This window comes from Harmonia axyridis, chromosome 1 (genome assembly GCF_914767665.1).
Source record: "Harmonia axyridis chromosome 1, icHarAxyr1.1, whole genome shotgun sequence".
Classification (NCBI taxonomy): domain Eukaryota; kingdom Metazoa; phylum Arthropoda; class Insecta; order Coleoptera; family Coccinellidae; genus Harmonia; species Harmonia axyridis.
The window spans coordinates 14,342,729-14,368,913 of record NC_059501.1 but is presented as its reverse complement, the minus strand read 5'-3'; the positions used below and the strand labels follow the sequence as shown (position 1 = coordinate 14,368,913).

At 36.1% G+C, this 26,185-nt stretch overlaps 2 protein-coding genes across 2 annotated transcripts; one reads left to right on the top strand and one right to left on the bottom strand.

Annotated features, from left to right (window-relative positions):
• The first annotated feature begins 14,862 nt into the window (after positions 1–14,862).
• LOC123670567 (ejaculatory bulb-specific protein 3-like) lies at positions 14,863–16,484 on the top strand. The gene is made up of 2 exons (XM_045604063.1): positions 14,863–15,086; positions 16,165–16,484. Exons 1-2 carry the CDS (start codon positions 14,900–14,902, stop codon positions 16,359–16,361), a joined length of 384 nt encoding a protein of 127 aa, XP_045460019.1. The 5' UTR covers positions 14,863–14,899; the 3' UTR covers positions 16,362–16,484.
• Positions 16,485–18,220: 1,736 nt separating this feature from the next.
• On the bottom strand, positions 18,221–19,650 carry LOC123689076 (ejaculatory bulb-specific protein 3-like). Its single transcript, XM_045627880.1, has 2 exons — positions 19,416–19,650; positions 18,221–18,536 (listed from the first exon to the last, which is right to left on the bottom strand). Exons 1-2 carry the CDS (start codon positions 19,600–19,602, stop codon positions 18,340–18,342), a joined length of 384 nt encoding a protein of 127 aa, XP_045483836.1. The 5' UTR covers positions 19,603–19,650; the 3' UTR covers positions 18,221–18,339.
• Between the last annotated feature and the right edge of the window lie 6,535 nt (positions 19,651–26,185).

Genomic DNA, 26,185 nt, shown 5'->3' with positions numbered 1-26,185 from the left:
GGACTACATCCGAGCCAGCCGTGGCAGTTATATGCCAAAAATCATATTTAAAATGTAATGCCACAAGATTATCTTGCGGATAAATAAAACTCCTGTCAATCGAATAATCCATCGTTGTTTTATTGCAAGGTTAAGTTCTATAGCTCTAAAAAAAACACCCTTTATATTCTTGGCCATTTGTAGACATTGACTGTTATCCCAGAAATTCCAGATATTTGCCTGGGTTTTCTAAATACTGTACGATACTTGTCATTAATGGACAGCGCTCTTTTTTCCTAGAAAATAAAGCTTTACTCATTTCTTTACTCAATGTCGAGTAATAATATAACTTTTCAATTTGCTGATCATGAATTGTGGCGTAGTTTCATCAGTAGCTTGTGTTTCATCCTCGTCCGTAACTTATGAGTGATTTATTGCTTTCTGGGAGATGTTTCAAAAGACGTTTGCGCTTTTATTGTCTAATATGCAATTTCAATATTGAATCCCGCATGGAAAATCCCGCAATTTCAATCCCGCAGAATTTCAGAGGGATCCCGCATTTGCGGGATTGGATTCCCCACTTACAACTCTTGTTATGTAATATACTATGAGTCCATATTGCACTTACTCTTCAATTCATCAGCTCTACATGTTTCCTTGTCATGCAAGCAATTCATAGACATAATTCTTGAAGAGTCTGTAATTTTTTTACCCAGCATATGAATCAATTTCATCATACTCGCCGGTATACGGAGTGACTGCTATACCCGAGCCCATAAAAACAAGACGCACAAGGCAAAATACAAAAAATTTCATTTTATCTAGTAATAAAGGTCTCGGGTCTGTTGAATCTGGAAATGGGAACTTGCCTTTTACAACCAAGACATGGAATTCCCTTATATTATTATGATTAAAAAAAACGGAAGTTCTTTGAACGCAAGGATATACAAAAGAACTCGTTCGTAGTTATATGCAGAATGACGCAGATAACCGGAGCACTTAGTTGCTGATTTCTTAGGAAAGTATCAAACAGGTTACTGGAGGCAATTTATTCATTCAAAAATATTATTATACGTTTCATGGAATAACGTGTGGAAGATTTTGATCCTTATATTTTTGTTGATTTTGACGTCCTTAAAATATTCTTCATCTTCTGGAAAAATTTAATTCAACCTACAAATCTGGTAGAATTGAACGAATCTCATGGGAAATACTCATTTGTAACTTGAAAGTAAATGTAAAATTCAGTTATCAATCAATTAGTTATCATCGAATTTCAGTTTATGTTTGTATTTGCCGGAAGATACAGGGTACTCCACATGCACAGTTAAAAATTCGGGTATTCCTCATTCAAAAATTTTCCTCGATAACATTTAAACTATTCGTATTTGCGTAAGTAACCCCCCTCTTTTTATTCGTAGAATTGACTGAAATAATGAAAAATATAGGTTCATATTTGAAAATCTTGAGTTTCGACGAATTTGAGTTGTTCAAAAGTTAATGATCTTCTGCGATATACACCCTATACATCTTTGGTCCAATTAGAAAAAAGTCTTATGACAACACTTATTTGCATAATCGAAAATTAAAAAGGTTTTTCCGAAGAATAGTTTTTCTGCAGAAATATTCATAAGAATGCCACCATTTTTTAAGAATCCCATTAACTCCTGAACCGTTGAGTTTTTACCCAAAATATGGCATATTGCTGAAATTGTCATCGAAGAAGCTATGTATTAATGTACTATTAATAACATATACTAGGGAGCCATCAAGGAAGTAGAGATCTGAAAATATTTTAGGAAGAAAGATCATCGTCTCAAACCCTAACATGGTAATTATCGCACAGAATTATAATTAATTTTCCATAAACGTCTAATAGGCCATCACCCTGTATATCCTTCAGCAAGGTTCAGCATAAGAAGATATGTCTTTCCACTATTTGAATATTCAAAAGAAAAATTGCAACTTTCAAAATTTTCCATATGGCATGCGATTAGGGAATCCAATTCCGCAAATGCTGAATTTATAGGTGAAAATATGAACTTTTCGAAAAAGAAGGGATGAAATTCTCGAGGCTGCAACTTCTCCTGGACGTGAGCTACGCTCTTGAAATCTCATTTTGTTTCAGATCAGATCCCGATGTTCAAAAAACGTTCTTTTTCTAGGGGTCTGTGACGAATAATTCATGAGATTTTTGGATGGAAATTCAATTTTTTCCCAAATTTCGAGTTCAAATTTTTGCAAAACTGTGTGGTCAATGCAAAAATGGTGAGCGGTGCCAGAATTGACGATCCCTGATTAGCCGAATTTCGATCTCACCTGAAAAATTTTTTGTCGAAAAATTTTCGTAAAATTTTCCATACCTAACCCTTAGAAAATTGAAAAAAATTAAAAGTTTCTTCATGGGACGAATTTACCATTTTATTGATTGCTTTGACTATGTGGATCACGAAAATGTTTGCAGTTTGGCGATAAGTACATTATGTAAGGAATTGTAGGTAAAACTCTGAAATTTTCGAAAAAAAATGGATGAAATTCCCGAGACTGCAGCTTCTCCTGGAAGTAGGCTACGCCCTTGAAACCTCATTTTGTTTCAGATCTGAACCCTATGTTCAAAAAACGTTTTTATTCGAGGGGTCTGTGACGAATAATTCAGGAAATATAACGATTTTTGGATAGAAATTCAATTTTTTCCCAAATTTCGAGTTCGAATTTTTTCAAAACTGTGAGGTCAACGCAAAAACGGTGAGTGGTGCCAGAATTGACAATTCCTTGTTAGCCAAATTTCGATCTCACCTGAAAAATTTTTTGTCGGAAAATTTTCATAAAATTTTTCATACCTAACCCTTAGAAAATTGAAAAAAAATTAATGGTTCCTTCATGGGACGAATGTACCATTTTATTGATTGCTGATTGATTGATTGATTGCCATTTATGTTGATCACGAAAATGCTTGCAGTTTGGCAATTAGTAAATACCTTCATCTAATCTAGCAACGAGACGTGAACCATTGCCTTTAAATTTAGAAGAGCAATCGAAGTATTTGATGGCTTGCCGAATGGTTTTCCATCAATCCGAGTTGCTGATTGGATAGTAAAGTGTGAAGATCTATAACTTTTTTCAACCTCTTGTAGGTAATTCACATAAAATTGGTAAATGTCTTATTGACCTATTAGATCTCACGTCGTGTTCAGGTTTGTTTGGCTTGCATATCATTACTCAGACTAAGTCCTTACTCCTCCTCTTTAATATCATTTATATCTCAGCATAGGTATCTCCAGATGGTTGGAAAATAGGAAAGACTCATCGGTAATAGCACTTGATAAAAAGTCTGTAACTCCGTGTATAAAAATGGATTATGGTTTTGGTATTTTTGGTCGTATTTCTGAAGTATCATCACATCAACAAAACGAGCGTTCATTTAAATTCGTTGATTTTATGTGATAACAAGTAGCGCTTAGCTTGTACCAACATTTGGTCACATTCTTCGAATTTGGGTACTATATGGTACAAGCTGAGCGCTACTTGTAATCACAGAAAATCAACTCTAATTTCTCTGCAGCACTCTCGACCACGAATTTGAATGAATATTTTTATAGCATATCAAAGACTAGGAAGTTTTGACAGATTGGTATAAGATTTGATGAATACACACCAGTGTAGAATATGATTCCGGAGGATCTATTTTCCCCCGATGATCAGATTGAGATAAAATAAAAATTGAACATTTCAGAGTTATTATTTATGATTTTATATGTTAATAATAACACTATAATGCAGAACAAATGAGTTTTTATCCATAATGTCAATTATAATGAGAAACATTGATAAATAAGGAATGTTCTAAAAGATTAAATCTGTATAATTTAAAACAGAAATACTCTTACTACTTGCTTTCGAGCTTTCTTGGCTAAATTCTCTGTATTATTATGTAGTGTTCAATCTCGACTAATGTTACTTAAAAATTCTTGTACTTCTTTTCGAAATATCAACATTTTCCAATTAAGAGCTCATTGAAAGTTGGAGCTCAAGTTTGATTCTGGTAATCGCAGAGTTATCCCAGGAAGTCTATGCTGAAACCCTTTTACCCAAAGTTTACCATCGTAGTAGAAAACAAAAGTTTTATATGTTCTTTTCAGCTACGTTCCAAGCAGAGCTCAAGACAACTTCAACTCATTACTGACTGAACAAGACACTTGCCGGTAAAATGATCCGTAGAATCGTTTCATATACCGGTGTGAAAGCAGCAAACCGAGATAGCAAACTTTGACCTTGAAATCCTCGTACGAGACTCAATGATTGGGCGGATTTCGATGCAAAAATACTTATTATTAAATGTGCCAAATTTGCGGTTTCTCGAAAACTATATATAGGATCGAATTCAAATTTGGAGGTGTCCTCCAGGAGCCATAGCGCCTAACAACTGCATATACGGCATTTACGTACACCTCAAGGGGGCCCATGGGGGGCATCAAATGTGTCAAATTTGAGGTTTCTCGAAAACTATACATAGGATCGAATTCAAATTTGGAGGTGTTCTCCAGGAACCATAGCGCCTGACAACTGCATATATGGCATTTACTTACACCTTAAGGGGGTCCTTGGGGGGCATCAAATGAGATAAAAAAATTCGGTTTCTCGAAAACTATACATAGGATCGAATTCAAATTTGGAGGTGTCCTCCAGGACCCATAGCGCCTAATAACTGCATATACGGCATTTACTTACACCTCAAGGGGGCCATGGGGGGCATCAAATGTGTCAAATTTGAGGTTTCTCGAAAACTATACATAGGATCAAATTCAAATTTGGAGGTGTCATCCAGGACCCATAGCGCCTAAGAACTGCATAAACGGCATTCACTTACACCTCAAGGGGGCCCATGGGGGGCATCAAATGTGTCAAATTTGAGGTTTCTCGAAAACTATACATAGGATCAAATTCAAATTTGGAGGTGTCATCCAGGACCCATAGCGCCTAAGAACTGCATAAACGGCATTTACTTACACCTCAAGGGGGCCTATGGGGGGCATCAAATGTGTCAAATTTGAGGTTTCTCGAAAACTATACATAGGATCGAATTCAAATTTGGAGGTGTCCTCCAGGACCCATAGCGCCTGACAACTGCATATACGGCATTTACTTACACCTTAAGGGGGTCCTTGGGGGGCATCAAATGAGATAAAAAAATTCGGTTTCTCGAAAACTATACATAGGATCGAATTCAAATTTGGAGGTGTCATCCAGGACCCATAGCGCCTAATAACTGCATATACGGCATTTACTTACACCTTAAGGGGGGCCATGGGGGGCATCAAATGTGTCAAATTTGAGGTTTCTCGAAAACTATACATAGGATCGAATTCAAATTTGGAGGTGTTCTCCAGGAACCATAGCGCCTGACAACTGCATATATGGCATTTACTTACACCTTAAGGGGGTCCTTAGGGGGCATCAAATGAGATAAAAAAATTCGGTTTCTCGAAAACTATACATAGGATCGAATTCAAATTTGGAGGTGTCATCCAGGATCCATAGCGCCTAAGAACTACATAAACGTCATTCACTTACACCCCAAGGGGGCCCATGGGGGGCATCAAATGTGTCAAATTTGAGGTTACTCGAAAACTATACATAGGATCGAATTCAAATTTGGAGGTGTCATCCAGGACCCATAGCGCCTAATAACTGCATATACGGCATTTACTTACACCTTAAGGGGGGCCATGGGGGGCATCAAATGTGTCAAATTTGAGGTTACTCGAAAACTATACATAGGATCGAATTCAAATTTGGAGGTGTTCTCCAGGAACCATAGCGCCTGACAACTGCATATATGGCATTTACTTACACCTCAAGGGGGTCCTTGGGGGGCATCAAATGAGATAAAAAAATTCGGTTTCTCAAAAACTATACATAGGATCGAATTCAAATTTGGAGGTGTCCTCCAGGACCCATAGCGCCTAATAACTGCAAATACGGCATTTACTTACACCTCAAGGGGGCCCATGAGGGGCATCAAATGAGATAAAAAAATTCGGTTTCTCGAAAACTATACATAGGATCGAATTCAAATTTGGAGGTGTCCTCCAGGACCCATAGCGCCTAATAACTGCATATACGGCATTTACTTACACCTCAAGGGGGGCCATGGGGGGCATCAAATGTGTCAAATTTGAGGTTTCTCGAAAACTATACATAGGATCGAATTCAAATTTGGAGGTGTTCTCCAGGAACCATAGCGCCTGACAACTGCATATATGGCATTTACTTACACCTCAAGGGGGTCCTTGGGGGGCATCAAATGAGATAAAAAAATTCGGTTTCTCGAAAACTATACATAGGATCGAATTCAAATTTGGAGGTGTCCTCCAGGACCCATAGCGCCTAATAACTGCATAAACGTCATTCACTTACACCTCAAGGGGGCCCTTATTTCTATACATGGGATCGAATTTGGAGGTGTTATCAAAAAGTTATTGCACCTAACAACTCCATATACGGCATTTATCTACACCCATTGAAGGTCGTTGGTGGATAATTTTAGTAGCAAAATTTAAAAAATTTTCTTAAAAATTATACAATAGCATAGATTATGATGTAGAATTTGGAGTTACAATTATGTTAGTAATTTATGCACACAAATATTAAAGTAAACTGCTTCGAATACAATTATGTTTAAAACGTATATCACCCAGAGTTTATCAGTTATCCGTGTTCTAACTATGAATAATATCAATTTCCTTATTAAATTTTCAGTGTAAATACAAATACATAATGTAACATTTTCATATCATACCGTGATGAAAGAAAATATGTTTTTGTGAGTAGCAGGATCAGTAACTAATATCAAGTCCTCCATAAAACTTAATTTGCTGGACAAGATTATTGTCGCAGTTTCAGGCCGTATAAATACTATATGAACTCAGGATTGGTTGTTGATTCCGAGCTCATATCCAAGAGTGCGTTAACAAAACGAAATTCTATTGATCATATTCAGACATCGAGAAGATAGAATAGTTTACCAATCTATTAGCCATAATCAATTAAATACTTAAAAAGGATAATTCTTCCGTTAATAAGAATCCTCACTTGTATTGGAAGCATAGATCACACATATCATTCTTTATCAAGTTTTCGAACATACATCTTTCGTGAAATATTCTCACACAATATTTGCACCGTCTGTATGATTCATCTCGAGTAGTACCACAGATGAGACAAGTGTTTTTCAGTGACATAGAAGATATGAGGACATCTTTTTGGTATTGTTTTCGTAATTCATTCATGTCTGCATATTCATCGAGAGATTTATTTTTGATCAACTGTTTAAAGAAGTATAGAATGAAAATACCACAATTATAGGCATCCCTTTGCTCAATGTGTTTTTTACTTATCATTTTCCAACAGTGAACATTTTGTAGTTCATTCAATTGATCGCTTTTCTCTAAATAGGTAATGAACTTTTTCAAATATGAAATACTTGTGGAAAGTTCTTCGCCAAAAGGATCCAGATATGTGAATTCCCTCTTTGAAATATTGATTTCTACAGCGCACCAATGATTTCCATTGACTATCAAGGGTATGAACAAATTTTTTTTGTGAATCTTAAAATTCTTGAGGAAAATATGACTTGGTTCGTTGAAGATGAATTGGGCCTGTAGTCCAGCATCAATTATTTGATACACGCCGCTTTTATTCATCATGTTCAAAATAAAATCCATGATAGAATCACTGAGCCAGTTTTCACCATTCAAGGTTAAATAATCAGAGAGAGGTAATTTTCTACGAGGATGATCTAGTATCGCAACTATATAGCCCCTTCCATTAGAAAATTTCTTGTAATACGTATAGTCTTTCATGAGACCATTATCAAGAAAATTCACTCTGTTAATTTTGAAGGATACTTCCTCGGTTATTTCATCATGGATTTCTTCTGTTTGAGCTGCTTTACAGAATTTGCAGATGAATTCTCCTGTAAAAGTTTTATCAGGCTCACAATTCTGATGAACCCACATGGTACATGCATCACATTGCACCCAATCAGTAGCTGTAGTCTCCAAAGAACCCTCTGCACAATAATGGCAAATTGGTGTTGTCGTTTCATCATGTTTTTGATTAATTTGCTTCTTTATCATGTTCCTTAAATGGCGTCCCTCGAAATGCCCTTTATATACTGGTCTTCTTCGGTTCCACATTACCTTGTCCTGCCTATGAAAACGTCATGTCAAATTGCTCTTTGGAATAACGCAGAGCATTTCTTTATACAGAGCCAAAACCGTTTCTCTGGTCGCTCTCACAAATCGGGAGCACTTCCAATTTCTTTCTCCTCGTAGAATTCTATGCTTCATTGTGTTGAAGTAATTTTCAACGGGGGCATTGCTTACTCTATTCCTATCATTTGATGCCCCCCATGGGCCCCCTTGAGGTGTAAGTAAATGCCGTATATGCAGTTGTCAGGCGCTATGGGTCCTGGAGGACACCTCCAAATTTGAATTCGATCCTATGTATAGTTTTCGAGAAACCTCAAATTTGACACATTTGATGCCCCCCATAGGCCCCCTTGAGGTGTAAGTAAATGCCGTTTATGCAGTTCTTAGGCGCTATGGGTCCTGGATGACACCTCCAAATTTGAATTTGATCCTATGTATAGTTTTCGAGAAACCTCAAATTTGACACATTTGATGCCCCCCATGGGCCCCCTTGAGGTGTAAGTGAATGCCGTTTATGCAGTTCTTAGGCGCTATGGGTCCTGGATGACACCTCCAAATTTGAATTTGATCCTATGTATAGTTTTCGAGAAACCTCAAATTTGACACATTTGATGCCCCCCATGGCCCCCTTGAGGTGTAAGTAAATGCCGTATATGCAGTTATTAGGCGCTATGGGTCCTGGAGGACACCTCCAAATTTGAATTCGATCCTATGTATAGTTTTCGAGAAACCGAATTTTTTTATCTCATTTGATGCCCCCCAAGGACCCCCTTAAGGTGTAAGTAAATGCCATATATGCAGTTGTCAGGCGCTATGGTTCCTGGAGAACACCTCCAAATTTGAATTCGATCCTATGTATAGTTTTCGAGTAACCTCAAATTTGACACATTTGATGCCCCCCATGGCCCCCCTTAAGGTGTAAGTAAATGCCGTATATGCAGTTATTAGGCGCTATGGGTCCTGGATGACACCTCCAAATTTGAATTCGATCGTATGTATAGTTTTCGAGAAACCGAATTTTTTTATCTCATTTGATGCCCCCCAAGGACCCCCTTAAGGTGTAAGTGAATGCCATATATGCAGTTGTCAGGCGCTATGGTTCCTGGAGAACACCTACAAATTTGAATTCGATCCTATGTATAGTTTTCGAGAAACCTCAAATTTGACACATTTGATGCCCCCCATGGCCCCCCTTAAGGTGTAAGTAAATGCCGTATATGCAGTTATTAGGCGCTATGGGTCCTGGATGACACCTCCAAATTTGAATTTGATCCTATGTATAGTTTTCGAGAAACCTCAAATTTGACACATTTGATGCCCCCCATGGGCCCCCTTGGGGTGTAAGTGAATGCCGTTTATGTAGTTCTTAGGCGCTATGGATCCTGGATGACACCTCCAAATTTGAATTCGATCCTATGTATAGTTTTCGAGAAACCTCAAATTTGACACATTTGATGCCCCCCATGGGCCCCCTTGGGGTGTGAGTGAATGCCGTTTATGTAGTTCTTAGGCGCTATGGATCCTGGATGACACCTCCAAATTTGAATTCGATCCTATGTATAGTTTTCGAGAAACCTCAAATTTGACACATTTGATGCCCCCCATGGGCCCCCTTGGGGTGTAAGTGAATGCCGTTTATGTAGTTCTTAGGCGCTATGGATCCTGGATGACACCTCCAAATTTGAATTCGATCCTATGTATATTTTTCGAGAAACCTCAAATTTGACACATTTGATGCCCCCCATGGGCCCCCTTGGGGTGTAAGTGAATGCCGTTTATATAGTTCTTAGGCGCTATGGATCCTGGATGACACCTCCAAATTTGAATTCGATCCTATGTATAGTTTTCGAGAAACCTCAAATTTGACACATTTGATGCCCCCCATGGGCCCCCTTGAGGTGTAAGTAAATGCCGTTCATTCAGTTCTTAGGCGCTATGGGTCCTGGATGACACCTCCAAATTTGAATTCGATCCTATGTATAGTTTTCGAGAAACCTCAAATTTGACACATTTGATGCCCCCCATGGGCCCCCTTGGGGTGTAAGTGAATGCCGTTTATGTAGTTCTTAGGCGCTATGGATCCTGGATGACACCTCCAAATTTGAATTCGATCCTATGTATATTTTTCGAGAAACCTCAAATTTGACACATTTGATGCCCCCCATGGGCCCCCTTGGGGTGTAAGTGAATGCCGTTTATGTAGTTCTTAGGCGCTATGGATCCTGGATGACACCTCCAAATTTGAATTCGATCCTATGTATAGTTTTCGAGAAACCTCAAATTTGACACATTTGATGCCCCCCATGGGCCCCCTTGGGGTGTAAGTGAATGCCGTTTATATAGTTCTTAGGCGCTATGGATCCTGGATGACACCTCCAAATTTGAATTCGATCCTATGTATAGTTTTCGAGAAACCTCAAATTTGACACATTTGATGCCCCCCATGGGCCCCCTTGAGGTGTAAGTAAATGCCGTTCATTCAGTTCTTAGGCGCTATGGGTCCTGGATGACACCTCCAAATTTGAATTCGATCCTATGTATAGTTTTCGAGAAACCGAATTTTTTTATCTCATTTGATGCCCCCCATGGGCCCCCTTGAGGTGTAAGTAAATGCCGTTTATTCAGTTCTTAGGCGCTATGGGTCCTGGATGACACCTCCAAATTTGAATTCGATCCTATGTATAGTTTTCGAGAAACCGAATTTTTTTATCTCATTTGATGCCCCCCAAGGACCCCCTTAAGGTGTAAGTAAATGCCATATATGCAGTTGTCAGGCGCTATGGGTCCTGGATGACACCTCCAAATTTGAATTTGATCCTATGTATAGTTTTCGAGAAACCTCAAATTTGACACATTTGATGCCCCCCATGGGCCCCCTTGGGGTGTAAGTGAATGCCGTTTATGTAGTTCTTAGGCGCTATGGATCCTGGATGACACCTCCAAATTTGAATTCGATCCTATGTATAGTTTTCGAGAAACCTCAAATTTGACACATTTGATGCCCCCCATGGGCCCCCTTGGGGTGTAAGTGAATGCCGTTTATGTAGTTCTTAGGCGCTATGGATCCTGGATGACACCTCCAAATTTGAATTCGATCCTATGTATAGTTTTCGAGAAACCTCAAATTTGACACATTTGATGCCCCCCATGGGCCCCCTTGAGGTGTAAGTAAATGCCGTTTATTCAGTTCTTAGGCGCTATGGGTCCTGGATGACACCTCCAAATTTGAATTCGATCCTATGTATAGTTTTCGAGAAACCGAATTTTTTTATCTCATTTGATGCCCCCCAAGGACCCCCTTGAGGTGTAAGTAAATGCCATATATGCAGTTGTCAGGCGCTATGGTTCCTGGAGAACACCTCCAAATTTGAATTCGATCCTATGTATAGTTTTCGAGAAACCTCAAATTTGACACATTTGATGCCCCCCATGGCCCCCCTTAAGGTGTAAGTAAATGCCGTATATGCAGTTATTAGGCGCTATGGGTCCTGGATGACACCTCCAAATTTGAATTCGATCCTATGTATAGTTTTCGAGAAACCGAATTTTTTTATCTCATTTGATGCCCCCCAAGGACCCCCTTAAGGTGTAAGTAAATGCCATATATGCAGTTGTCAGGCGCTATGGTTCCTGGAGAACACCTACAAATTTGAATTCGATCCTATGTATAGTTTTCGAGAAACCTCAAATTTGACACATTTGATGCCCCCCATGGCCCCCCTTAAGGTGTAAGTAAATGCCGTATATGCAGTTGTCAGGCGCTATGGGGCCTGGATGACACCTCCAAATTTGAATTTGATCCTATGTATAGTTTTCGAGAAACCTCAAATTTGACACATTTGATGCCCCCCATGGGCCCCCTTGGGGTGTAAGTGAATGCCGTTTATGTAGTTCTTAGGCGCTATGGATCCTGGATGACACCTCCAAATTTGAATTCGATCCTATGTATATTTTTCGAGAAACCTCAAATTTGACACATTTGATGCCCCCCATGGGCCCCCTTGGGGTGTAAGTGAATGCCGTTTATGTAGTTCTTAGGCGCTATGGATCCTGGATGACACCTCCAAATTTGAATTCGATCCTATGTATAGTTTTCGAGAAACCTCAAATTTGACACATTTGATGCCCCCCATGGGCCCCCTTGGGGTGTAAGTGAATGCCGTTTATGTAGTTCTTAGGCGCTATGGATCCTGGATGACACCTCCAAATTTGAATTCGATCCTATGTATAGTTTTCGAGAAACCTCAAATTTGACACATTTGATGCCCCCCATGGGCCCCCTTGAGGTGTAAGTAAATGCCGTTCATTCAGTTCTTAGGCGCTATGGGTCCTGGATGACACCTCCAAATTTGAATTCGATCCTATGTATAGTTTTCGAGAAACCGAATTTTTTTATCTCATTTGATGCCCCCCATGGGCCCCCTTGAGGTGTAAGTAAATGCCGTATATGCAGTTGTCAGGCGCTATGGGTCCTGGAGGACACCTCCAAATTTGAATTCGATCCTATGTATAGTTTTCGAGAAACCTCAAATTTGACACATTTGATGCCCCCCATGGGCCCCCTTGAGGTGTACGTAAATGCCGTATATGCAGTTGTTAGGCGCTATGGCTCCTGGAGGACACCTCCAAATTTGAATTCGATCCTATATATAGTTTTCGAGAAACCGCAAATTTGGCACTTTTAATAATAAGTATTTTTGCATCGAAATCCGCCCAATCATTGAGTCTCGTACGAGGATTTCAAGGTCAAAGTTTGCTATCTCGGTTTGCTGCTTTCACACCGGTGTTTCATATTACCCATAAAGAGTTTATGCTCCAAATACAACACAAGCTGAACCCTCCATTCTAAATTTCGTGAAAAAATTGAACGAATAAGTATTAAAAGGGGCACTTAAAATCTCCTTCGCAATTCACGTCAGTTTTTTTGCACTTCTTTTTTTATACAGGGTGTCGCGGGAGTGTCTGTACATAGGTACTTTAAATTTTTTAGAATACAATATTATTATTGAATTCAGTAAAACAAGAAAAAAAAAAGAAAGCAGAGAATATGTGAATATTTCAGTTCGTTAAATTTGTCTTATATCTAAAATTTGCGAATTAATTAAAAATCAAGTAAGTCGCGAAAAAAGACGTAAAAGGCGATGTGAAGAATCTAAACTCAAAGCAATTGATGAAAATTCTAATGATGTATATAGGGTGAGTGTCTAACTTGAACATGACAACTGAAGATTTCTGAGGTCGAAAGAAATACTTTTTTCCTTCGCGATTTTTTCCGATTCGATTTTTTGTTCTCACTTAGTATAGCGAGCATTCTGGAGTTGACCAGACTTAAATGGAATTTTATGAATGAAAATGATTCATCACATCCATGAACAACTATATTCCAAAATTATTTCCTCCACTTATGGATTTTCAACTGGCTGTATCTTTTCAACCCAGCTCAATCGGAAAATATGTACCGGGTTTTTCACCATAATTTGACCCCCCCTTTAATTTTTGTTACAAGAAGAGGTACAAAAAATTTTTCTACAAAAGTTTCCGAAATCGACTAGTGTTTTTTAAAATGATTTCACAAAACGAAATATATACAGAGTGGTCAACATATTGATTGCAACTTCATTTTTTCAAATGAAACACCCTGTATATTTTTCTATATTTGACCAGCTCTTTTTCTCCTGATTTCGAATATATAACATATGTTTGGCCTATCTCTCTTATTCTGAGTACCACAGAGTTTCAAATTTCAAGAACCACCTGGCATGCTCAGTAATCAGTTTTCAAGTGGTAGGCCTCGATAACTCAAAATGCCCTTTTTTGAGTTATTTCGTTGGCAACGATATGACATATAGTCAAATTGCCCACGAGATAACTCAAAAAAGGGCATTTTGAGATATCGCGGCCTACCACTTGAAAACTGATTACTGAGCATGCCAGGTGGTTCTTGAAATTTGAAACTCTGTGGTACTCAGAATAAGGGAGATAGGCCAAACATATGTTATATATTCGAAATCAGGGGAAAAGGGGCTAGTCAAATATAGAAAAATATTCAGGATGTTCCATTTGCAAAAATGAAGTTTCAATCAATATGTTGACCACTCTGTATATATTTCGTTTTGTGAAATCATCTTAAAAAAACACTAGTCGATTTCGTGAAACTTTTGTAGAAAACATTTTTTTGTACCTCTTCTAGTAATAAAGTTAAAGGGGGGGTCAAATTATGGTGAAAAACCCGGTACAAGTCAAAGACTCACTCTGTGTAACTCAGTTTAAACGAAAATGTCACTTATGCTCTTTTGCCTTTCAATCGTTGATATGATTCCATAAAACTTTTTTTTATTTCGCCACAATATCTGAGATACATTCCTTGATTTTTGTCATAATATTTACCAAACAACCTAGAGATGAAACTTGGGTCAAAGCCAACATTTATTAACTCACACTAGTTGTTTAATTTCCATCTTTCAAGATCTTGCGAATTCAAAAATTCTTGTTTATAACGTTATTACGGGAATTTTGCTTGACCATCGGTTCTTAGAAGGGAAATAGTGGAGTGGCAGTCGGAAGAACGAGTTTTTGATTGTGAACTTGCGTCAACGCATATATTTTTACGGGATAAAAACATCAGGGATCTTCACGATCGGATTGGTATATAAAGATTGGGCTCTAGGGATTGCAAACATTCAACCATCAGTATCTAGTGAGTTAAAATGAAATACACAGCGGTCATTTTCGTCTTCTTCGGTCTTGTCTGTTTGTCAAGATCAGCAACTTACGAGGACAAATATGATAAAATCGATCTAGATGCCATAATCAAAAATGAAAGGCTTTTCAAGAATTACGTGAACTGCTTGCTGGACAAAGGGCCTTGCAGACAAGATGGACTCGAACTGAAAAGTGAGTACAGAAATATAGTTTTCATAATATTTCTCATTCACGTCTATAATTTTTCAAAATTACAATTCAATCCATATATTTTTCGGTGAATTGGCAATAAAGAAATTTCTCACCTAAATAAATCATATCTCAATAGGGAACAGTTTGAAAAAGCACAAAAAAGTTTCTGAATCCAATTCTAGGGAAATATTATGTTTCTTAGCATTTTTTAATATTGAAACTGAAATCACAGTTTCTGAAGAGGATTGTTGAAAAGGCATGATCAAAACATTGTTTTAAATTGATTTTTGCTTGGACCTAAATAAGAATGACATTTCATTTCTCACTTGCAATAACATCCATAATTCATGAGATTTCTTAGTTTTTAGTATCTATGATTACAGTTTATAAGTCCTGAACTACTAGAAAATAAGAGGCGGAAATCTGAACGGAAAAAATACCATTGTATGGGAAAATTTCCGGGGCTGAATTTAAATATTTGTGAGATTCAACCCAGTATTCAGGAAAGTTATATCATTTTCCTGTCGAATTATATATGTCGCTTCAAAATTGTTAATCATTTTAAACTCCAGATAAACTCAGAAATATATAATTTTCAAAGTCTACTATTATTTAAATGAATTTTCAGCAGTTCAAAATATTTTTAAATGTTATCTGTTATTCTACGTAGATAATAAAACCCTTGAAATCAAGATTACCATTCAAGATATCATTTTACATTACATACTAAATTTCATCATAGACCCATCAATAATTATCTATAAGTATATTTTGATTTTTTTTTTCGATATTCTTCTTGAATTTTTTCGGGTACTTATATGTCTAACTCAAAGTAATTTTGAAATGATAAGGAGAACTAAATTTTGGACGACCGGCCCCGAACATATTGGGTTCTTCAAATTGAGAGGAAATTGTTTTTCTCTTAATTTGAAAACCCAATATGTGTTCCGTGAATATTTTCTGACTGTCTAACCAGTCCCAGTCCTCAATCCAGAAAAAAAAAGGCATCATAAATGGAACATAATTTAAGATACTAATACATATTCTCTCACGTTTAATCAAACTTATAATTTTTCAGATAATTTATCCGATGCTCTCCAGACAGATTGCACAAAATGCACGGCTGCACAAAAAGATGGATCTAGGAAAATTATCCGTCACCTCATCCAGAACAAGCGCGAATGGTGGAATGAATTGGAAGTCAAATATGATCCTAAGAAAATTTATGTCACCAAATATGCTGCTGAACTGAAAAAAGAAGGCATAGTTTTATAGAGCAATAATTAAATAAATGTTTAGTTCCTAATGTTAAATTCTAAATTCATTCTGATGTAAGAATAGTGTGATCCAAAAAAAATGTATTTTTTATATATTTAATAAAATGAATATCAATAGTAACTGTTTTCTATATACAGGGGAAATAACTGTACATGTCCTCTTATCAGTGGTAGAGTACGACTAGATGATTACGGATTGACTATAAAAAAATAAGTTCTGCCTTTTTTCAGAAAGCCATAGGTTTGGTTTTCATATTCTTGGAAATATCTAAACCATCATCAGAACCAAACTTATAGTCGGAATTGATTGGAACTTGGGATGTTATCGACACATACCGAGGTCGAGTCAGAGAGATACTAATTATGTATTTAAATATTCCAAGACCGGACTCATTATTTATTTTGAATCATTGTTTGGATTTCCAGAAAGAACATAAATTCAGAATCAATAGTCTTTTTTTTATCAAGTTTTATAATTCGGAAATGTTCGAAAAATTTGATTGATTCACATAAACAGGATTGAGCTATCTCATGAACATGAAACGTAAAATTTTTCCTGAAAAACCATTCAGAAACTCTGAAGATTCAGTGAATTAATTCAATAATGAAACAACAGCCAGATGAAAAACATCGAAATGCAGTAATAAGTCATAAAAATAAACAAGAAAGCGGATGAATTCCTTATATTGGAATTCAGGAAAAGTTATTTGAAGATATAAGTTTAGTGTTTTAATGGGTTTGAGGTCTGAAGATGACAAAAACCAATTCTTTCGTTGACGACAGTTTCGATAACTTTTATTATCATTATCAGACCTCAAACTCAGTAAAACACTAAACTTATAGTGTAACAACAGGTCATCATAATCCAACCACGTATAGTTTTTTGAAGAGTTGTTTGAATTGAAAACCATTTGCTTATACTCATTTCTCTTGTCGAATTTTCAGATTTTCAGATTGTTTTCCAAATCATATTATTTCTCAATATATCGCAACATTTGAATTTTTAATCATCAATTCTTGACTGTATTTGTTCAGCGTTAGCCATATCCTTCAATTTTCCTGAAATCTGAGTTTTATACAAACTAAGTTTGTAGAACCGAGCCTCGTTTTTTCCCCTTAGACAGAGAATAACAAACACACGAACATAATATTCCCTATTTCCACATTGGTCATTTTGATAATTCCAAAATTTTAAAATAATATGAAACACAATGAGTAACAACTATTCCAACTTTCAGTTTTGAGCATAGAAAATAACCACAGGAATTTTGCAGGATTTCATGTTTTTTTGTCTGCTCTTTATTGCTGTTTCACTAATCAATTTTTTTATATGTTAGCATTAAAAGATTTCCACTCTTTGTTTTTATTTACAACTTCTACGAGATACCTCAATCCTGAATAAATCAAGTTTTGTCCAAATTCAAAGATTCATAAAAAAAGAATGGTAGGTGTGACAACATTGGGTGATACCGCGTTTTGAAGTTGAATTCATTTTCTTTTTGAAAATTCTAAAAATGATTAAAAATAAGTGATATAAAATGATATTTTCGAACTGCACACTTTAAATGAGAAATAATGAGTCTGGTTTTGGAATATTGAAATACATCTCTATGTATCTCTATGACTCGACCTCGGCATATGTAGATAACATCTTAAGTTCCAATTAATTCCGACGATGAGTTTGGTTCTGATGATGGTTCAATATTTCCATGAATATGAAAACCCACCCTGTGGCTTTCTGAGAAAGGCAGACATTATTTTTTCATAGTCAATCCGTACTCCTCTAGTCAGTCTAGTCGTACTCTATCACTGATGAGAGTATGTACAGTTATCCCCCCTGTATATTGAAAACGGTAATTATTGATATTCATTTTATTAAATATATACAAAATACATTTTTTTGAATCACATTATTCTTACATCAGAATGAATTTCGAATTTAACAATAGGAACTCAACATCTATTCAATTATGGCTTTATAAAACTATGCCTTCTTTTTTCAGTTCAGCAGCATATTTGGTGACATAAATTTTCTTAGGATCATATTTGACTTCCAATTCATTCCACCATTCACGCTTGTTCTGGATGAGGTGACGGATAATTTTCCTAGATCCATCTCTTTGTGCAGCCGTGCATTTTGTGCAATCTGTCTGGAGAGCATCGGATAAGTTATCTGAAAAATTATAAGTTTGATTAAATGTAAGAGAATATGTATTAGTATCTTAAATTATGTTCCATTTATGAAGCCTCTTTTTTCTGGATTGAGGACTGGGACTGGTTAGACAGTCAGAAAATATTTACGGAACACATATTAGGTTTTTCAAATTAAGAGGAAAACAATTCCCTCTTGATTTGAAAATCCCAATATGTTCGGGACCGGTCGTCCAAAATTCAGTTCTGCTTATCATTTCAAAATTACTTTGAGTTAGATTAACATATAAGTACCCGAAAAAATTCAAGTAGGATATCGAAAAAATAGATCAAAATATACTCATAATTATTGATGGGTCTATGATGAAATTTAGTATGTATATGTAAAATGATATCTTGAATGGTAGTCTTAATTTCAAGGGTTTTATTATCAGAACTCCACATCTACATAGAATAACAGATAACATTTAAAAATATTTTGAACTACTGAAAACGCATTCAAATAATATTAGGCTTTGAAAATTATATATTTCTGAGTTTATCTGAAGATTGAAATGATTAACAATTTTAAAGCGACAGGTAGAATTCGACAGGAAAATGATATAACTTTTCTGAATAATGGGTTGAAATTTTTAAATTCAGCCCCGTGAATTTTTCCATACAATGGTATTTTTTCCGTTCAGATTTCCGCCTCTTATTCTCTAGTAGTTCAGGATTTATTTACTGTAGTCATAGATACTAAAAACTAAGAAATCTCATTAATTATGGTTGTTATTGTAAGTGGGAAATGAAATATCATTCTTATTTAGGTGGAAGAAGAGTTCAGTTTAACGTTGTGAATTTACCGAAAAATAAATGGATTGAATTGTAATTTTCATGAAAACTATATTTTTGTACTCACTTTTCAGTTCGAGTCCATCTTGTCTGCAGGGCCCTTTGTCCAGCAAGCAGTTCACGTAATTCTTCAAAAGCCTTTCATTCTTGATTAAGGCATCTAGATCGATTTTATCATATTTGTCCTCGTAAGTTGCTGATCTTGACAAACAGACAAGACCAAAGAAGACAAAAATTACCGCTGTATATTTCATTTTAACTCACTAGATACTGATGGTTGAATGTTTACAATCCCCAGAGCCTAATCTTTATATACGAATCCAATCGTGAAGATCCCTGATGTTTTGATCCCGTAAAAATATATGCGTTGACGCAAGTTTACAATCAAAAACTTGTTCTTCGGGCGGCCAGTCCACTATTTCCCTTCTAAGAACCGATGGTCAAGCAAAATTCCCGTAATAACGTTATAAACAAGAATTTTTGAATTCGCAAGAACTTGGAGATTAAACAACTAGTTTGACTTAATAAATTTTGGCTTTGACCCTAGTGGACATTCATCTCTAGGTTGTTTGGTAAACATTATGTAAATATTCAGGAACTCAGATATTGTGGCGAAATAAAAAAAGTTGTATGGAATCATATCAACGATTGAAAGGCAAAAGGGCATAAGTGACATTTTTGGTTAAACAGAGTTACACAGGGTGAGTCATTGACTCACTTCCTGAGGTCAAAGGAAATTTTTTTTTACCATTTTTCCGATTCAGCTGGGTTGGAAAAATACAGACTGTTGAAAATCCATAAAAAAATTTAATTTTCATTGATATCTCGCAAATGGAATTGAATCGAAGGTATTGATTTTCGGAATACAGTTTTTTTTCGATGTGATGAATCTTTTTCGAATATAGATTTAATTTTATAAAAGTCCGGTCAACTCCAGAATTTGCAGAAGTGAAAACAAAAAATAGAATTGGAAAAAATTGTAATATATATATTTCAACCGAAGATAGCGGGAATTCTGGAGTTGACGGAATTGTATGTTCGGAAAAGATTGATCACATCCTTAAACTATTCCGAAAATAATTTCCTTCGATTCCATTCCATTCACAAGATATAACTAAAATTTTTATTTTTTCATGGATTTTTTTCAGCCGAGAGGAATCAGACAAAATAATAAAGCAAAAAAGTTTTTCTTCGACCTCAGGAATCTTTTGTCGAAATATATGTACAAGTCTAAGACTCGCCCAGTTTAAACATCGTATAATATTATACCAAGGTATAATACATGAGTCCAAAATATCGAAAACACATAGTATATAGTAAATATGAAAATCCAACTTCCTCATGACACTGCGAACGATCGAAGAATGATTACCTATCACAACACAAGATACAAGGGCGGTAGGGCATGCGAAGTCTCAGTTTTGGATCAAAAACTAATTTGTATTAGAAACATGTGTTCCGCTGAAAGAATTTGGCATTTAACAGTAAATAGTAATTTTCCATATGTTGAATGTGTACACATCGACTTGTAAATAATTCGATAGCGAAGGTAGTGTTGTTTTTCGTCTTCATAATGTGATGTAATGATGATTTTATCCCTCTTTCAATGAGTGTAATAGGGAATTCTCTTCATATTAGTTGGACTGCCATGTGTTACTTACTATACAGGTGGCTTAGTCAAGGTGATTCAGAGACTTTTGTTGTAGGGAACGTTGACAAACGCAGCGGAGCGGAAAAACCTCATGTAGAATCAAGGATGAAATATGAGAAGGCGGTCAGCAAACTGGGCCGAATTGCCGCTTCCCAAATAGAAGCGTCTAAAACGGCCGCTTTACTGTTTCACGCCTAACGCCGTACAGTGGGGCAAGATACCCAAAAAATTGGCAAAAAATCAAAAAATTAAAATCAATATCGAGGGTTTTTTTGATAAAGAATACGTTGTAAACCATCCTACGGATTAGATAATACCTTTATTTCAGCCACCGAACTTTTCAATAACTTGTAAGTTGTAAACTTTAGTTCATTGTGTACTCAACTTTTGAATAGTTAGTTTGTTATTATTTCGTAATAATTCTCCAAAACCAAATATGGAAGCTTCAACCTCATGTAAGTGACGATAATTGTAATATTTGAATGTTGTAATAATTTTAAATATAGTAGGTCAAAAAGGCATTTTTGAATAAGATGTACAAGTGTTGAAATTTTTGCATGTCACGCATATATTTTGGATTTTTTGTTATGGAGCTCCACCTGACCCTGGATTCATTTTATATTTTTTAATGGGCTTCATTGTACTTTATAAATGAATAAATAAAATGAACCATTTCTTAAGTTAAAAACAGTTTTCTGATTTTTTGCAAACATTCTGGGTATCTTGCCCCACTGTGCGCCCCTGTTGATAGCGAAATAAAATAATTAAAAACGTATTCTTTTCAACACTGAATCAAATTCAGTATTTATTTATTTATTTATTTTAAGGGATATCTATCACCCACTCTAAATTAATCAGAACATGATAACATTGAGGAAACAAATCCCTACTATATCATGCCCTAAGCGTATTATGTGATATCACATTTTCTAGAAAATTGTTTTGTTCAAATCATGCCGCATTCAGAATTCTATCCACTTTCTATATTCAAATCATTCCCTCAGTGAAATGGGAGGAAGAAAAATACAGAAGCACGAACCAATAACTGAATACATAAATTTATCGCTACTTTTAATATTTCAGCAAGATATATTTTCCGTATATATTTTGATTGATTCTAGAGTCTTTATTTGCATTCTTCAAGAGGCTCATCTGCGTGGGCTGACATCAGTCTTGTTCTGTGTGTTTCAGAATATTGAATTGAGTTTTCTTGTCTGAATTTAGGACACTGTTAATTGTAAAATACATTAATTACGCAGGTTTCAATTACCATTGGAGTAGCAAAAAATGTGTGGATATAGGAGCGTTTCTTCTTCTTTTATACCTTTAAAATGCGTCGGAATGAAAATGAACACAGTAATTTACACGAAGTGCGGCAACCCTTAGATACTCCATCAATCTTTTATGAAAGTGGGACACAACCTCAAGTGGGAATGATCCCAAAATAATCGAATGTAATTTGTGTTGAGTGAGGTTTATTTTGAAGCTCTTACAATTTTAACATTCTCTAACGTAGTGGTTTAATCACTGATTTTAGGAACGAACTTAATGAAGTTTGCGAAAACCATTCTTAAATGTGAGCAGATGGTTTTTTTTTTTCAATTTAATTAATTTGAAATATGGGCGAGGTGGTTGGAATGATTTTTCCTCGGATGATGCAAAATGTTTATTACAGGGGATAATGAAATATAATTGATGACACAAAATTAACGAATTTATCGAAAATTTTTCGACGTTGAATGATTAAAGTGAATAATTCTATCGACATTTAGAAAGAATAACAATTGAAAGCTTCTTATCATATTTCTTGTTGCTCCCTTGAACGGAACTCTGAAAAATCAAAAATATCGAAAAAAAATTGCTCAATATTTCCGAGATATTCTTCAAGAGAACAATATCCAAAGAATGAACTGGCCAGCAAACTCACCAGACATTTATCCAATTGAGCAAGTATGGGATTACTCAGGGAGAGCAATATCTAGTCGCCACAACCCACCTTCAACTTTTCAAGAATTTAGTTCAGCCCTTCAAGCAGAATGGATCCATATGCCTTGATTGAAAGAAGTGGTGGTAATATGGACTATTGAGTTTGGATTAAGTTGTGAAATAACTATAATTAATCGAAAATACATAATTGGTAAATTTTGATTTTTTCTCCGTTTTCCTATTTTGTCTCTTACTGGATATAGCAAATAGTAAAGAAGATTTTTTATCAAATATATTGCAGTTGAAATAAAGGAAAAATCTTACCAATGTGGGCAGCACGGCCCTGCTCCTCTGTTTTTTTTTTGTTTATTGGTGCATTTGTCCTTTGAATCCGAAGAGGCGAGTCGGCTTGGACATGTCCAAGCTCTTCGAGGCCAACTCGGCTCATCATTCTATCGTTGCGCCACAGGGCAGCCGCCAGGACCGACATACCGGACCTTTTGCCTGGGTGCCAATTTTATTGAAATCGAAGGGGTGCTCTCAACTAGTAATGAATATACAAATAAGTACTAAGATGGATCTTCAAGAACTGCGTTGTCTTCTTACTATAGAGAAGTTCAGTTCGAAAAAAGCGATTACTTAATGGCGCTCAAAAAAAAAACTTATTAAATAAAAAAAAGGAGAAATATTCAGTAATGAATGGTTGTTATACAGAGCCCTCAGATGCCAAAAACAAGTTTTATCTGGTGAATAACAAAACATATCAATTTAATAGCAGTCAATGAAGATCCCATTAGTAAGGGCGGCAAAATTTTATTTTGCCGTGGCGCCAAAATGTCTGGCGGCGACCCTGTTGAGCCGCGTCTGTTTTATTGCCGACTGGTGGCTGATCATTATTCATTAGTCATTACCCTTGTTTCAATCTGTTAAGGCACACAGCTGTTTTGGTGGGCGGTTCTCATTTCTTCGAAATTGATTGAACGAACCTATTGACATTCTCATATAATTACTAAAGTTTTCCTCGTCCTTCCTCAATGCAAAAAACCAATTCGAAAATAGTCCTTTTGATTGTAACTCCTTCACTATTTAATACACCCCTACAATTGCATGTGTCACATTCTCCTCCTATTTTTTCTTTTCTTTCGTTCATTTCCAAGAGTGGCCGCCTTCCTTTTTTTGTTACAGCAGGGGGAATCCGAACTAATTTGTGAAAGGTCGAACTGTGTGAGACTCTTACTCACTAAACCTAATTTGCTGTTTAGAATATTCGAGAATTCTTTATCCAGGTCTGAAAGGGGTTGAATGGCCGAAATAGGGATTGTCTGTCATCTTTAGAGAGGCTTTTAGAAAGGATTCACGAGCTGAACCTCAGAGATAGAGGAATTATACTCAATTTTTATATGTCCCCAACATTATTAGATTACGTTGTCGGATTGTGATATATTTTCAAATCCACAATTCTACTATATCATTATGAATGTATATTTTATTGAATGAAATATATTCATTTGAGTGATTCCCGATTAAATATGCAAATTTGAATATTTGGAATCCCATATTTTTCGTCGAATTTGTAAAGGGTGTTTTTTTTAGAGCTATAGAAATTTAAATTGCAATAAAACAACGATGGATTATTCGATTGACATGAATTTTATTTATCCGCAAAATAATCTTGTGGCATTACATTTTAAATATGATTTCTGGCATATGACCGCCACAACTGGCTCGGATGTTGTCTAATCTGAACATCCAATTTTCGATGAATTTTTCCAACATTTGTGGCCGTATATCGGCAATATACGGCGAATGTTGTCTTCCAAATAGTCAACAGTATGTGGCTTATCTGCATAGACCAATGACTTTACATAGCCCCACAGAAAGTTAGCGGTGTTAAATCACAAGATCTTGGAGGACAATTCACAGGCCAAAAACGTGAAATTAGGCGGTCACCAAACGTGTCTTTCAATAAATCGATTGTGGCACGAGCTGTCTGACATGTTGTGCCGTCATGTTGGAACCAGTCCTGGACATCATGGTTGTTCCATTCAGGAATGAAAAAGTCAGTAATCATGGCTCTATACCGATCACCATTGACTGTAACGTTCTGGCCACCATCGTTTTCGAAGAAGTACGGACCAATGATTCCACCAGCCCATAAAGCGCACCAAACAGTCAGTTTTTCTGGATGTAACGGTGTTTCGACATACACTTGAGTATTAGCTTCACTCCAAATGCGGCAGTTTTGTTTGTTGACGTAGCTATTCAATTAGAAGTGCGCTTGATCGATAAACAAAATAAAATGGACGCAGTGCGCGATACGTATTCCGCACAGAACCATTATTTTCGAAATGAAATCGCACTATTTGCAATCGTTGTTCAGGCGTGAGTTTATTCATGATGAATTGCCTAACCAAACGCAGAATAAATCACTCAACAGCTGTTAAATCGGTCGCCATCTTGAACAGTAATGCAAACTTAAAGTTATATACCTCGAAAAAAACACCTGTTAATGAGCAGAATATTTATTATTTTTTGTTTCTACCTGCTGAAATCCTAGGTTTTGCAACTTTTCCTCTTTTAGTGTCGTCGGTTGTTTCAAGTCGTTTGGCGCGCTTGAAGTTTCTTCTTTGAATTTCTGATATATTTAGGTGCTTATTTCAATATTTTCAGAGTTAATATGAAGAGTTGATTCACTATGGGACATAAGAAGTGCGGTCTTTGGTGAGAAACTCGCGAATTGAGTGAAATATCGTATCACTGATATGTTTTCCTTTTTGCGCGCTTCATGTCAAATTTGATAGTACATGTTGGGGACAAATTGGCTTACTGAAAATGACATATGCTCCCTCTATCTATGTTTATTACTTTGAGGGTTGAACGGTCTTTTGGGGGTTATCAAGTGAAACAGTCATAGATACTGACGGTCATCGAAAAACTCAATTTGATGAATGACTTGATTCGTGGGATGCCTAGGCGAATAGGACATTTGATTTTAAGAAGAGTTGGTAATAGGGAGTATTGAATTTAGATTAATTTGTGGAATAACTAAAATTAATCAAAACTAAATAATCCATAAATTTAGATTTTTTCTATTTTCTCTCATCCTGCATAAAGGAAAGAGTAACAAATTTTTATCAAATATATTGCAGTTAGAATAAAAGAATATATTCATCTTATTTCCAGAACATAGATTGTTATTTCTTGAGAAACCTAGAAAGGCCAAGACTTTTGACGATATGTGTTTATTATAAATAATGACA

Bases quoted from the DNA above. Each gene is read 5' to 3' on its own strand.
- LOC123670567 (XM_045604063.1), top strand. From the start codon at position 14,900: ATGAAATACACAGCGGTCATTTTCGTCTTCTTCGGTCTTGTCTGTTTG. The intron at 15,087-16,164 runs GTGAGTACAGAA...ATAATTTTTCAG, and splicing joins AGATGGACTCGAACTGAAAA to ATAATTTATCCGATGCTCTC.
- LOC123689076 (XM_045627880.1), bottom strand. From the start codon at position 19,602: ATGAAATATACAGCGGTAATTTTTGTCTTCTTTGGTCTTGTCTGTTTG. The intron at 18,537-19,415 runs GTGAGTACAAAA...ATAATTTTTCAG, and splicing joins AGATGGACTCGAACTGAAAA to ATAACTTATCCGATGCTCTC.